Source organism: Arvicanthis niloticus, chromosome 11 (genome assembly GCF_011762505.2).
Source record: "Arvicanthis niloticus isolate mArvNil1 chromosome 11, mArvNil1.pat.X, whole genome shotgun sequence".
Lineage (NCBI taxonomy): Eukaryota > Metazoa > Chordata > Mammalia > Rodentia > Muridae > Arvicanthis > Arvicanthis niloticus.
Window position 1 is genome coordinate 55,490,530 of NC_047668.1, and position 12,250 is coordinate 55,502,779.

A 12,250-nucleotide genomic window follows, 5' to 3' on the forward strand; every position below is an offset into this window, starting at 1 on the left:
CTTGTGTGATCTAGAACAGTCTTGTTTAGAGGAGCTCTTTGGCCATCTATGCATGGACAGCCTTGACTAACCACAGCTAGGTCAGTCTCTTTTACAGATTCAAATGCCAGCTAGGGTTTTAAGAACAGTGATAGAGTCTCACTCCTGTGCCTTTTGATATTCTCTCCACGCCGCTACAGGCCTTCTTAGCCTCGGAATTCCTGTTCTTTATTCTCCTCCAGTCCTCTGCACACATCTCACTAGAACCATCTATCCCTACTTTTTTGCTACCCAAAACTTTTGCCTCCTGCCTACTTTTGTCAGTGGCAGATACATCTGAGACCTTCCTCTTGATCTTCATGTGAGAGAAGGGAAACTCTGTAGTATATATAGCTTGTTTTTGTTTCCTGTCTCCTTCCTCCTCACTCTATTGGTTGGCTTTCAGGTTTGTTTGTTTCTTTAAAGGTGTATTTAGAAAATATTTTTAGGTGATGTAGCCGCCAGCGGCTACGGGAACCGGGTTCACCTGAGTGGAAGGCTGGGAATGAAAGGGGAATGGAGGGCGAGAAGAGATGAGGCCAAGACAAAGTTCTCTGATCAAGGCCCAAAGTTTAATATTTTGTTTTCACATATAAAGGGTAAGCCCTACCCCCCTACAGTCTCTTCTTGGTTCAGCCCAGGGGCTGGGCAAGGAGGTAGCAGATGTCAAGGTGTCAAGGCTAGCTCAGCAGGTGGTCCATTCTTCTTAGCTCCTGTAAGAGACTGCAGGGCCCAGCAATATAATGTCTCCTCCTAGGTCCTACTGTTGTTTGGTCTATTGTGGTAAATGGCTTGCAGACCTGCTCAGGCCTGGGGGAAGGGCACAGTTCCCCCCTTAATTTTTTTTAAGATGGCAGTGACAATATCTGGACAGGGCACAATATTTCATCCTGTCCAGGGTCTAGAGTGGCCGAGCGACCATGCCTGGCTTAGGTTGGCATTTATATTACTCCTATATTACCTGTCATTGAGGGAAACATACATAGCATATTGATGTATATCTCTGTCTTAGATTTATAGGAGCTCAAAACACTCTTACCCGTCATTGACTAACTGGCCATCACTGGCACACTCTTTAGACCAAGACCACATTCAGACCAAAGGACCTGTGGGCATGCACTAGATGCAATTCTTCACAGTGATGTGTAACTGCCATGATGAATAGCTGAGCTTGCTGAAAGCGATCCTTGTGTGAGGGCAATCAATCTGCTTAAAATACAAGGTTCAAAGGTTAAAAGCAACACAATTACCCAAGTAATGTAGAAAATAAGGTTGGGATCAAACACAAGTCTAGCCATCAGGTGGGTAGCTTAATAACAAATACTTACTCTTCAGCAAGAGTGGAGACTGTTAAATCAAGTAAAATCAGCTGGCTGATTTTGAGCCATCTTCATCATTAGAATCATAATTATTAGGCTCAAGATCTGTGTCTACTTGACAGACCAATCTTTCAGGTAGCCATCAGGCTCCGTTCTCTTTGTCTGAAAAAATATAGACTGAGCCACAGCCCCAAATTAAAACAGGGTTGGGACCATTCTAAGTATTAGTTAAGGGGTCTCTCCACAAGACCTTGGCAAATGAGCTGGAAGTAACTGGATGCCAGTGGCGATCCGCTGCAGACTGACCTTTAGCATCAGTTTGCAGAAAATTTAAAACAAACAAAACAAAAGCAAGGTGTGCTTTTGGTGACCTTCAGGGTTATAATTCCCCCTTTCTAGTTTAAAAAAGCCAATTTTTTAGAATTACCTGTAAAACCAGGGAAGAAGCACCATTAGCTGTTTTTCCATATTTAGAGAGTTATGAAAATATTATTTTAAAGTTTCATAATCTCTCTTTTATAATTTTTTGTCCTTGAGGATAATAAGGAGATATCAGTAATATTAAATTGTCAACAAACATCTCAAATGTTTGACTGTAGTCAAATAACTGTAATAGTCAGTTCCATTATCTATCTTAATCTGATATGAAACACCAAGCACAGAAAAATAATATAGACAATAACTAATTATATTTTTAGTTGATTCTCTTGTTAAAGTAGTTGCAACTAGAAAGCCTAAACGGTGTCAAGTCACATGTACATATTTTAATTTTTTAAAATAAAAAATGAGTAGCATCTATTTGTCAAAATTGATCACGTATAAGTCTTCAAGGCTTAACACCATTATGAAAAAATTGAAGATATTGAGAACAAGTTTTTGTAATTTAACTTGCACACCTTTTAGAAATGTCAAATTATTGTCTCAACTTATTATTATTTTGATGCTGTAAAGCATGAGACTGTATGGCCAATTATTTTTGAAAGGCCTATAATATGTCTAGTATACAAATCTGCACTGGCATTGTCCTGGAGTTCAGGCAATCCAATGAGCCTTTAAATGTCTTATAAAGTTAAGAAACAGTACATATTTCTTAAATTAAGCTGTATTTTTATAAATAAAATTTGAGAATTAGCTATATCTAAAAAAAAAAAGGAACAATTTTAAGCAATTATAAATCATGAGCCATATATTGGCCATGAGTATATAAATTGAAAGCTTGATTTCTTAGCATTTCAAACAGTGGCTACAACACATAATTTAATTATTTGTGTTGAAGCAGGGGAAACTCAAGAAAATAAACATGTGATTTAATTATATATACTGTCTTCTCAATAGATGAGGCATCTGTAAATATAGTAAATATAGCAAACATCTTTTCTACGGGCTGCATGTATAGTAAATTTTAGGAAATATAAAAGCATACATAGAGAAAAATTGTAACAACTTGTCTTTTGGATAATGATCATCAAATTTGTCTAAAAAGTTTGCCATGTAATAGGACAAATATTATTATTTTTTAATAACCAATTTAATTGCTATTTGGAATAAGGAATAAACCTTTTATCCAAAATGCTTTTAGGATTCTATCTTATAATCTTGTATTAACACTATAATAATTTTATACTAGGATGTTCAAACTTTATTTGTAGATGAAGAAAGATGAATCCACATTAATGGTTTCTTTTGCCAAAGGGCTGCTGTGGGCATATGAGTAGTAATAACACAAACAGCCAACAATTTTTTATAGTCTATATAATTTATCTATTGATAACTAACAGCTTACTCTACTTTCAGCAAAGCTATCTCCCCTTAATTAATTGTCAAGGGGAATTAGAACTTGCATCCCCTTGAGAATATCAAACAGAGGTTCAAATTTTCTTATGGTAAGCTTAAGATAAGGTTTTAGCCAATTAATATCTCTTAACAACTTTTGAAAATCATTAAACACAAATCAAAATTAAAAGCAAACCATTTTCTTTTTGCATGTACACTTATAAGCCAGAAGAGGACACTAGATTCCACCACAAATGGTTGTGAGCCACCATGTGGTTGCTGGGAATTCAATTCTTATATTTTTAATTAGAAGTCTAGCCTTTAATGGCTGAGCCATCTCTCTAGCCCCAACTATCTATTTTTATTAGAATTTTCTGTGTCACAATCTGTTTAGGATATAACTGAGGTCTCAAATATTGAAAAGATACTGTCTTTGAATCTTTTTTGGAGTAACAAGTACTTCAAAATTTTTAAAGCTCGTTATATTGGAGCAAAGGCTTGCAGAAAAACTCCTTTAGAGAAATCTGCTAATAAAGTATCATATAATGAATAATATATACTAAAAGATTTAAACTCTTAATTTCTAGTATCAAATATATATGTGCAATTAACCATTCGTTGAGGCAAACATTTCTAACAATATCGCTTCCTGGGCTCTCAAAAATTATGAATAAATTTACTGACTGCAAACCTCTCACCTTTACTAGAAATGTAAAGGAATGGTATAAAAACACCTTTTAGATCTATAACAATTTTACATGTATTTACTGGAATGGCAGCTAGAGTAGGCAAGTCAGGCTGTATAAATCTTAAGTTTGAACTTTCTTTTGGATTAATTTAATAACCAATCTTTTTTAGCTGAGTGAGAATATCAGATAAAGGCCAAGCTGAAGGCAACCTTGTCCTCTAAATATTGTTACATATATTAGAGGAACCAAAAACATCTCATTTTTAACAACTTTGGAAGGAAGCAGACACAAAGGAATAAAAACAAATTGAATAATTTTTTTGTTAGCAGGTACAGTTATAACGTCATAGAGGGAAGTAGGCATAATTTTAATCATCGTAACTCTTGGCACACAGACTGTTGTAAATGTCTTTGGGTCTTAGAATTACTCCTCCTCCCCAGCAAGAAACATCTTTCTAGGAGCTGGTCTTGAAGACCCAGGACAAAAGGAATGTTTGGCACCTGAGCTTCTGCAGAGCTCAGTCTGCATTGTCTTAATTCAAATGTAAATGTTCTTAATCTCACCTGTTTTCTGAGCCCTAACTAGGCCTGCACTGTGCACAAGGTTTTTTTATTTGTTATTTTTTTTAAACTCTATGTGCTATATCTTTTTTTTATAAACATGAGCAAATCAAAAAATCTCAAACTCTCAATTGAACTGCCAACTGTAGCCAATGGAATATTGGCAGTTTAACTATGTTTTTAAGCCTCTTTTGCAACATTAGGGTATAACCATAATTTTGAGAAACAAAAACAATTTTTAACTATGTAAGGGATCTATTTTCTCTAAAATAAACATCAAGTAGATTACCTTTATGTTACAAAGTTTTGCTGCCAATTCTTATATATGAATGCACGATAGTGCAGCTTTTAATATCTCACTAAAGAGACATTGTTTTTAAATCTTATCTTTATACATCTGGTCTCTGAATAACTCCAACCCTGAGTTACCAATCTTAAGCCAATCTTTTGTTACCAAGGTTGTAAATTTTTAATCATATCCAATAACTTATAGGCAGATAATCTACAAGACATGCAGAATATATTTATACCTTAAAACCAATTAGAAACAAAAATGAAGTTACAACACATCTTATATATTTAGACCAAACAAAATTTCTTGCTTTTTCTAGCTGTAATTTTAAGATAAAAGCACCTTGTCACAGAGATTTTTCTAGGACAAACAACTCTTAGCTTCCTTATAGATTCTAAAAACCTACTGGTCCCTTTAAAAGCAGCTTATATGGACAATCAACTGTTAGAAAGGCTTTTCCAGCTCAGCTTGACTCTTAGCTACAAGTGTTAAGAAAACTTATCAGCCGCTGCTCTGCATATTAAAACTGCCTCTGAAACCAAGTTAAACTAAACCAAGGGTTGGATCAAGCAATTTTAATGATCTTTTGAACATTAAACATAGAACATGATAAAACATAGACCACCCGTCATTCAGACAACGAAACAAGAAACACACAATTGAGACACGCGGACATTGGTGCGCCAAGGACAAACAAACAAAGAAGGCAGAATTATGGATATTACTCAGTGCTGTGCCCTTTTTTGTTTTCAAATTCTTTTAAACCCCGCTCCTCTCACCTGAGGCACCTCTTGGGCTTGCCAAATATTCTCCTATCCCCAACTCACTGTCACCTCCTAGATGAGCTTGCATCCGGTCAATGCTTACTCAAATCTAGACCCGTATCCACCTTAAACACACTTCTTGTAAACACAGCCATAACTTAGCTAGCAACAATGCTGTTCCTTGTTTACCAAGTGCTCCAGATACTCTGCTTTTTCTTCCATTTTCCATGGAGCTCCACCAAGACAGTGTTCCTCAGCTGGTTCTCAGGTTCCACAGGTGAGCACCATTCTGTAGTCACCAGCGGCTACTGGAACCAGGTTCACCTGAGAGGAAGGCTGGGAATGAAAGGGGAATGGAGGGTGAGAAGAGATGAGGCCAAGACAAAGTTCTCTGATCAAGGCCTGAAGTTTAATATTTTGTTTTCACATATAAAGGGTAAGCCCCACCCCCCAGAGTCTCTTCTTGGTTCAGCCCAAGGGCTGGGCAAGGAGATAGCAGGTGTCAAGGTGTCAAGGCAAGCTCAGCAGGTGGTCCATTCTTCTTAGCTCCTGTAAGAGACTTAAGGGCCCTAAGGCCAGCAATGTAATGTCTCCTCCTAGGTCCTACTGTTGTTTGGTCTATTGTGGTAAATGGCTTGCAGGCCTGCTCAGGCTGGGGGAAGGACACAAGGTAAGTGTGTGTATGTGTGCATGTGAGTTCAGGTGTCCATAGAGGCCAGAAGGGGGCATCAATTCCCCTTCAGCTAAGTTATAGGCTGTTGTGAGCTTTCAGATGTGGGTGCAGATCCTCTGCCAGAGCAGTAAAGCACTGCTAACCACTGAGCCATCTCTCCAGGCCTCAATCTTCTGTTTTTAATCATTGGTCATGGTATCCTCTTTGCTGCAATCTTTGTTTAACATGATGTGCTACAAATCTGTACCATTTTGTGTCTGCTTCACATGTCTGTATAAAGCATGATAAACTACCATAAAACATGGTGGAGAAGGTTCTCAAAAAGAAGAGGATTCTCTGAAAACCCTTGACCCAACTGCGAAGAGACCTAGTCACTGGCTTCCTCCTAGAGAGTCTTGAATGCACCATGGAGGTGGCCAGGGGTGGCCCTTTCTTTCTCTTCTCATTTCAGTTAAGCACACTCTAGCAACATAGTCAAGGCCACCAGTAAAAGATATGTTCAGGGATCACTAACCACAGTGAACATCTAGTGGGGCCCACCAAGTACACTCATGCCTAGGAATCACCAATTGTTGAGGACTGCACTGCCCCACACTTTGGGGCTAAGTGTTCTGGTCTGAGGGGATCAGACAACAAGGTCTGCAAGAGAGAGAGTGGGGATGGAGGGGCAAGAGATGTGAAGAATGGAGACAAGACAGAGGGTCTGATCAAGTCTCTAGTCTCGTTTACTAAAAGAAAATCCTGGGTATTTATATGCTTTGCCACTCGCCTTGTAGGTGTGGATACCATATGCACCTTGCAGATGGGGGCACTAAACATCAAAACTGTGGGGAGCCGACAGAAGGTGGCTATCATCCTTACAGCCATCTTGAGCCATCTACCCTGACAAGAGACTTGTTTACAACAGCCTACAACAGCTGAGCATACTCTGATAACATCTTGTTTTAGATACCCAGGACTTTCCCTTGGGTGTGTGAGACTTAAAGGTGTGAGACTTAAAGGCGTGACTTAAGAAGTAAGACTTATAAAAAGCGAGATACAGACAGAAGAAAGTAACTTGGAACTGGGAAAGAGACTAGGAACTAGGAATTAGGAACTTGGTACTGGGGATTTAGAGACTAGAACTTGGTACTAGAGACTTGGGACCAGAGACTTAGATCTAGGAACTAGAAACTCAGAATTTGGAACTTGGAGGACTAGGGGCTTGGAAACTTGGGACTTGGAAAGAGAGAAGAAGAGAGACTGGAGGAGAGACTTGAGAATAAATGGGACTGAATCACACTCTGTCTGGTCTCCATTCTTTGCGTCCGTCCTCACTCTCTCTCTCTCTTGCTGAACCCTGACCCGCGGACCGGAGTAGCAGTATGAGCCGGAACAATTTAGCTCCCAAGCTTGGGGCAGTGTGGGCTCTAACAATTTTGGCCCCCAAGCTTTTGGCAGTGCGGGCTCTAACATTTGGCAGCGAGGTCCCCGACATGTGGGAATATGTGGGATAAACAAGATGTTATCAGAGTGTGCTCAGCTGTTGTAGACTGATGAAAACAAGTCTCTTGTCAGGGCATATGGCTCGAGATGGCTACAAAGATGATAACTGCTTTCTGCTAGGAGTCAGCTCCCAACAACCAATCACATTCCACACCCAAGGATCACCAATACCACTCCATGCTCAGGAGGTCATGAACTGGTGAACTGGTAGAGTCCTGGGTTTTCCTCTTTCTACCAATTCCTCCTAATGTCTTGCCTCCTTAGCCTGAGGGGCTCAGCAGCTCGTTCAGAATGAAAGGTGGAAGCACCACAAAGATTCTTCTGGAAACCCTGTTACTGGCAACCCATAAGACCATGGACCAAGGTGTTGTGTCCTCTCAAAGGTAAGGAGGAAACAGACAAGTGGAGGATCAGATCCAAGCAGAGGTAACATATAGGAGGAGATGCAGGCTCAGGTTCCAGAGGCAAGCTTTCAAGAGTCCTTTGACTTGAGGATGGCCCAGGTCATGCAGGCTAGTCACCCTGCTGTGACTTCCTCCCCTTACTGGGGATTCCAGCCTATCTTCCAGGATGCTCAGACCCACCCTCTTTTTGCCTTTTGTTTTTTCCACTAAAGCTGTTTTAACATAGAGTCCTTTCTGCTCTTATGAAAGGCAGTCTGGGTGTCTTTCTCCCTCTTTCTTCAACCCATTTTCCTCTAGCAGGGACAGGCAAAACTTTTTTAAAAAAAATAGGAATTGGGACTATTTTAAAAATAGGGACAAATTCCAATTGTGCCCTAGGATAGAAGTACTAGGTCTTTTGGGGGAAGCACCAGGCCCTCTCTGGGAGCTAATGAATTTTCTTCTAGATGCCTTCTGGAAATCCTGAGGACATTTGAGCAGGCTCATCAGGTGACCTACAGTCAAAGCTCCAAAATCGCCACCCTGACGAAACAAGTTTGCATCAGGTATGTGGCTGTGTGTATGTAGGGGACATAGAGAGGTGTGTTAACATGGCAGGACTGAGATGGGCCACATGTTGGAAGGTCTTGCTTGTTTACTCCAGTGTTCCTCTGCCACCTCTTTTCATGATGATCATGGGCTGGCTTCTGGCTCATTCTCAGCCTGGAGAAGAAAGGCCGTGTGCACTTGGTTGGCTGGCAGACCCTCGGTATCATCGCCATTATGGACGGAGTAGAGTGCATCCACACGTTTGGTGCTGGTGAGTCCTGAGTCCTGATATGCTCCTGATTCCAAGTACCCCAGACAATTGGTTCACTATTAAAACATTTTCCTGCAGACCCCTGAGTTCCCCAGTGTCTATCTTTCCTACATAAGTAGGCGCTTCCATCAAACATTTCTTTCATTTGAAACATCAAATTCCACGTGGGTCCTTGATCTCTCGGGTCCCATTCCAGTGTTTATAATAGTTTCTCTCATAGATTATCACTCACCCCATATCCCACGTTCTGACATCATCACAGCCCTTGAAGTCTAGAGCTTTCCTTTCTTCTAAAGTCCACCATTCCTTTCTCTCTGATCTTAAATTTCCCAGATTTCCAAGATATCCGTGGCTTTCTTATCGGTGACCACAGTGACATGTTTAATCAGAAGGATGAGCTCACCAACCAGGTTGGAAGAGGATAGGCCATGGGAAGTTGTAAAATTCACAAGTGTGCAGAGGGCAGTAGGGGAGTGGGGCCTGGAGGTGGAGGACCATGAGGGGATCATCAGTCCCAGGAAGGGACTGGTCAAAGGACATGGAGATCTGAAGCAGTGGAGTGTGGAAGGCTCTGGGATTGCCTGGCTGTAGTCCACTCACCTGCTACATCACCTTTGGCAAAATGCTGCCATTTTGAATCCTGACTCTTTTCAACTGAAACCAAAAGGGCTGTGTTAGATGTCCCCTAAGGCCCCCTTCAGTCTTCAAATCTCTACTCTTGAGTGTCCTAATGGAAGGAACTCTCTCTCTTTTTTTTTTAATTTTTTTTTTTTTTTTTTTTTTTTTTTTTTTTTTTTTGAGACAGGGTTTCTCTGTGTAGCCCTGGCTGTCCTGGAACTCACTCTGTAGACCAGGCTGGCCTTGAACTCAGAAATCTGCCTGCCTCTGCCTCTCAAGTGCTGGGATTAAAGGTGTGGGCCACCACTGCCCAGTGGGAAGGAACTCTCTTATCTTTTTCTGTCCCAGGGCCCCCAGTTCACCTTCTCCCAGGATGACTTCCTGACTTCCATCCTGCCATCCCTCAAGGAAATTGATACTGTGGTCTTCATTTTTACTCTGGATGGTGAGCAGGAGGATGGGAATGGTGGGGTGGTTTAGAAGAGCTGCCATTTTTCTGAGTCTCAGGGTGGCTTGTCAGGGGAGGGTGTCTTAGGGTATTCTATTGTCACGATAAGACACCATGACCAAAAGCAACTTGGGGAGGAAGGGTTTATTTCATCTTACAGTGTATAAGTTTATCACAGAGGGAAGTTAGGGCAGGAACCGAAGCAGAAGCCATGGGCAAGTGCAACTTAACTGTTATTCCCCATGGCTTGCCAGTCTGCTTTCTTATGGCACCCAGGACTACCAGCCCAGGGGTGGCACCGCCCACTGTGAACTGGGCCCATTAATCAATCCGGAAAATGCACCACAGGCTTGCCTACAAGCCAGTCTAGTGGGAGCATTTTCTCACTAGAAGTTCCCTTTTACCAAATGATTCTGGATTGTGTCAAGTTGACACAAAACTAGCCAGCACTGAGGGACCAAATGAGTGTCCTGTCAGGACCCTGGAGTGGCAGGAAGAACCATTTCATAGCCCAGCCTTTTAACTCCAATGTCTCCTATCCCATTCAGATAACCTCACAGAAGTACAGACTCTGGCCGAAAGGGTGAGGGAGAAGAGTCGGAACATCCAGGCCCTGGTGCACAGCACTGTGGGGCAGTCCTTGCCAGTGAGTGTCTGGCACTGGGGAGAAGACCTAGGCGTAGTGCAGCCAGGCCTTCTGGAACAAACTGCTCTGTTCATCTCTCTCCTCCTCGGGCCCCTCTAAAGAAACTCTTTCCCTCGCTCATCAACATCACATAACCACTTGTTTTCTTTGATTACGAAGGGAGCTACATTCAGGTAGGCGGGGATGAGAAGGCAATGTTTCCTAAGAAGGAGAGGAGTCCAAAGCTCCCAAAGCCATATGGATGGGGGAAACCTGAATATTTGTTTAGTCTTTCCCCCTCCCCAAGCTGGGTAAATACTCCATTTATCAGGTCTCTAAAGAGAGTTAACAAGGCAACAGGGTTCGATTCGTTCTAGGTAGGAATATACAGAAAGGGCAAGACAGGTCACCAATGGTTATACACTCAGTGTTTTTTGGGACAGGTTCATTGTTGACATTGAAGTCATTATCACCACCCAAAAGCTTTTAAGGCACTTTCTTTTGTGTGGTACACTATGCCGAACATAACCCAGATATTACCCCAATGGAGTCCTCCCTCAATAGTGAAATCATAATCCAGGAGATGCACTGAGAGGAATCATAGAAACACTGAGCAGTTTGTATGCACTTTGCAGTTTGGTTTGGAGTGCTCACCAGGAAATCTAGGTGTCAGTCCAGCTCGTGTGGCCCAAGAAAGAAAACAAATTTTTATCTCTGTGCTTTACTGTTCTCACACAGGACCTGCCTGCCCTCCACAAGGCAGAAGCAGGGCTCAGAACGGGTCTTGGGGAGGTGTGGTCTTTCATCATTATTCAAACTGCTCCCTTCTGGAAGTTTCTAGATTTAATCAGACGGGGAGCCACCACACTGCCTCACAGAACCTGGAGCACTTACAGAAATGTTTCTCCACAGTGGGAGCTCCACTCTCCTTTGTCTTTCATTCTAATAGTGTTCCAGTGTTCTGTCTCTACTTCTTAGCATGCTTCCCACATTCACAATCTCCTCCGACATCGCCTGTTTTTGGAGAAATCTTCTCTGATTAACTTTACATTGTCTTGGCTCTCCATGTTATATTCTTCTCCAAGCTAACACAATCATGATCCCTAATACAAGTACAGCGCTTTATCCCGTGGTGAATATTTTATATCATTTATCTCAGTTCTCATAGCAATCTCCTAAAGCATGTATGTTCATTTTTGCCATCTCCCCGGTGTAGGGAGCCGACAGAAGGCGGCTATCATCCTTGCAGCCATCTTGAGCCATATACCCTGACAAGAGACTTGTTTACAATAGCCTACAACAGCTGAGCACACTTTGATAACATCTTGTTTTAGATACCCGGGATTTTCCCTTGGGTGTGTGAGACTTAAAGGTGTGATTTAGAGCTGAGACTTAAAGGTGTAACTTAAAGGTGTAATTTAGAGATAAGACTTAAAGGTGTGACTTAAAGGCGTGGCTTAGAAGTGAGTCATATAAAAGGTGAGAGGCAGACAGAAGAAATTATTAGACACTTGTACTTGGAAGAGTACTTGAGACTTGAGACTTGAGGTAGGTAACTTGGAACTGGGAAAGAGAGTAGCAACTTGGAACAGAGATTAGGACTTGAGACTTGGTGCCGAAGCCCAGGACCTGAGACTTGGTACTAGGAACTAGGGACTTGGAGAGAAGAAGAGAGACTGAAGAATAAACGGGATTGAATCACACTCTGTCTGGTCTCCATTCTTCTCGTTCGTCCTCGTTCTCTCTCTTGCTGAACCCTGGACTCGAGGACTGGAGCAGCTTA

The 12,250-nt window shown here is 41.7% G+C and overlaps 1 protein-coding gene across 1 annotated transcript; it reads left to right on the plus strand.

Moving 5' to 3' along the window:
• The first annotated feature begins 6,683 nt into the window (after positions 1 to 6,683).
• Positions 6,684 to 12,170, plus strand: LOC117716845 (glucokinase regulatory protein-like). The gene is made up of 6 exons (XM_076942200.1): positions 6,684 to 7,956; positions 8,424 to 8,522; positions 8,679 to 8,776; positions 9,110 to 9,186; positions 9,743 to 9,839; positions 10,391 to 12,170. The coding sequence occupies exons 1-6, from the start codon at positions 7,865 to 7,867 to the stop codon at positions 10,585 to 10,587; spliced, it is 660 nt and encodes a 219-aa protein (XP_076798315.1). The 5' UTR covers positions 6,684 to 7,864; the 3' UTR covers positions 10,588 to 12,170.
• Positions 12,171 to 12,250: the final 80 nt, after the last annotated feature.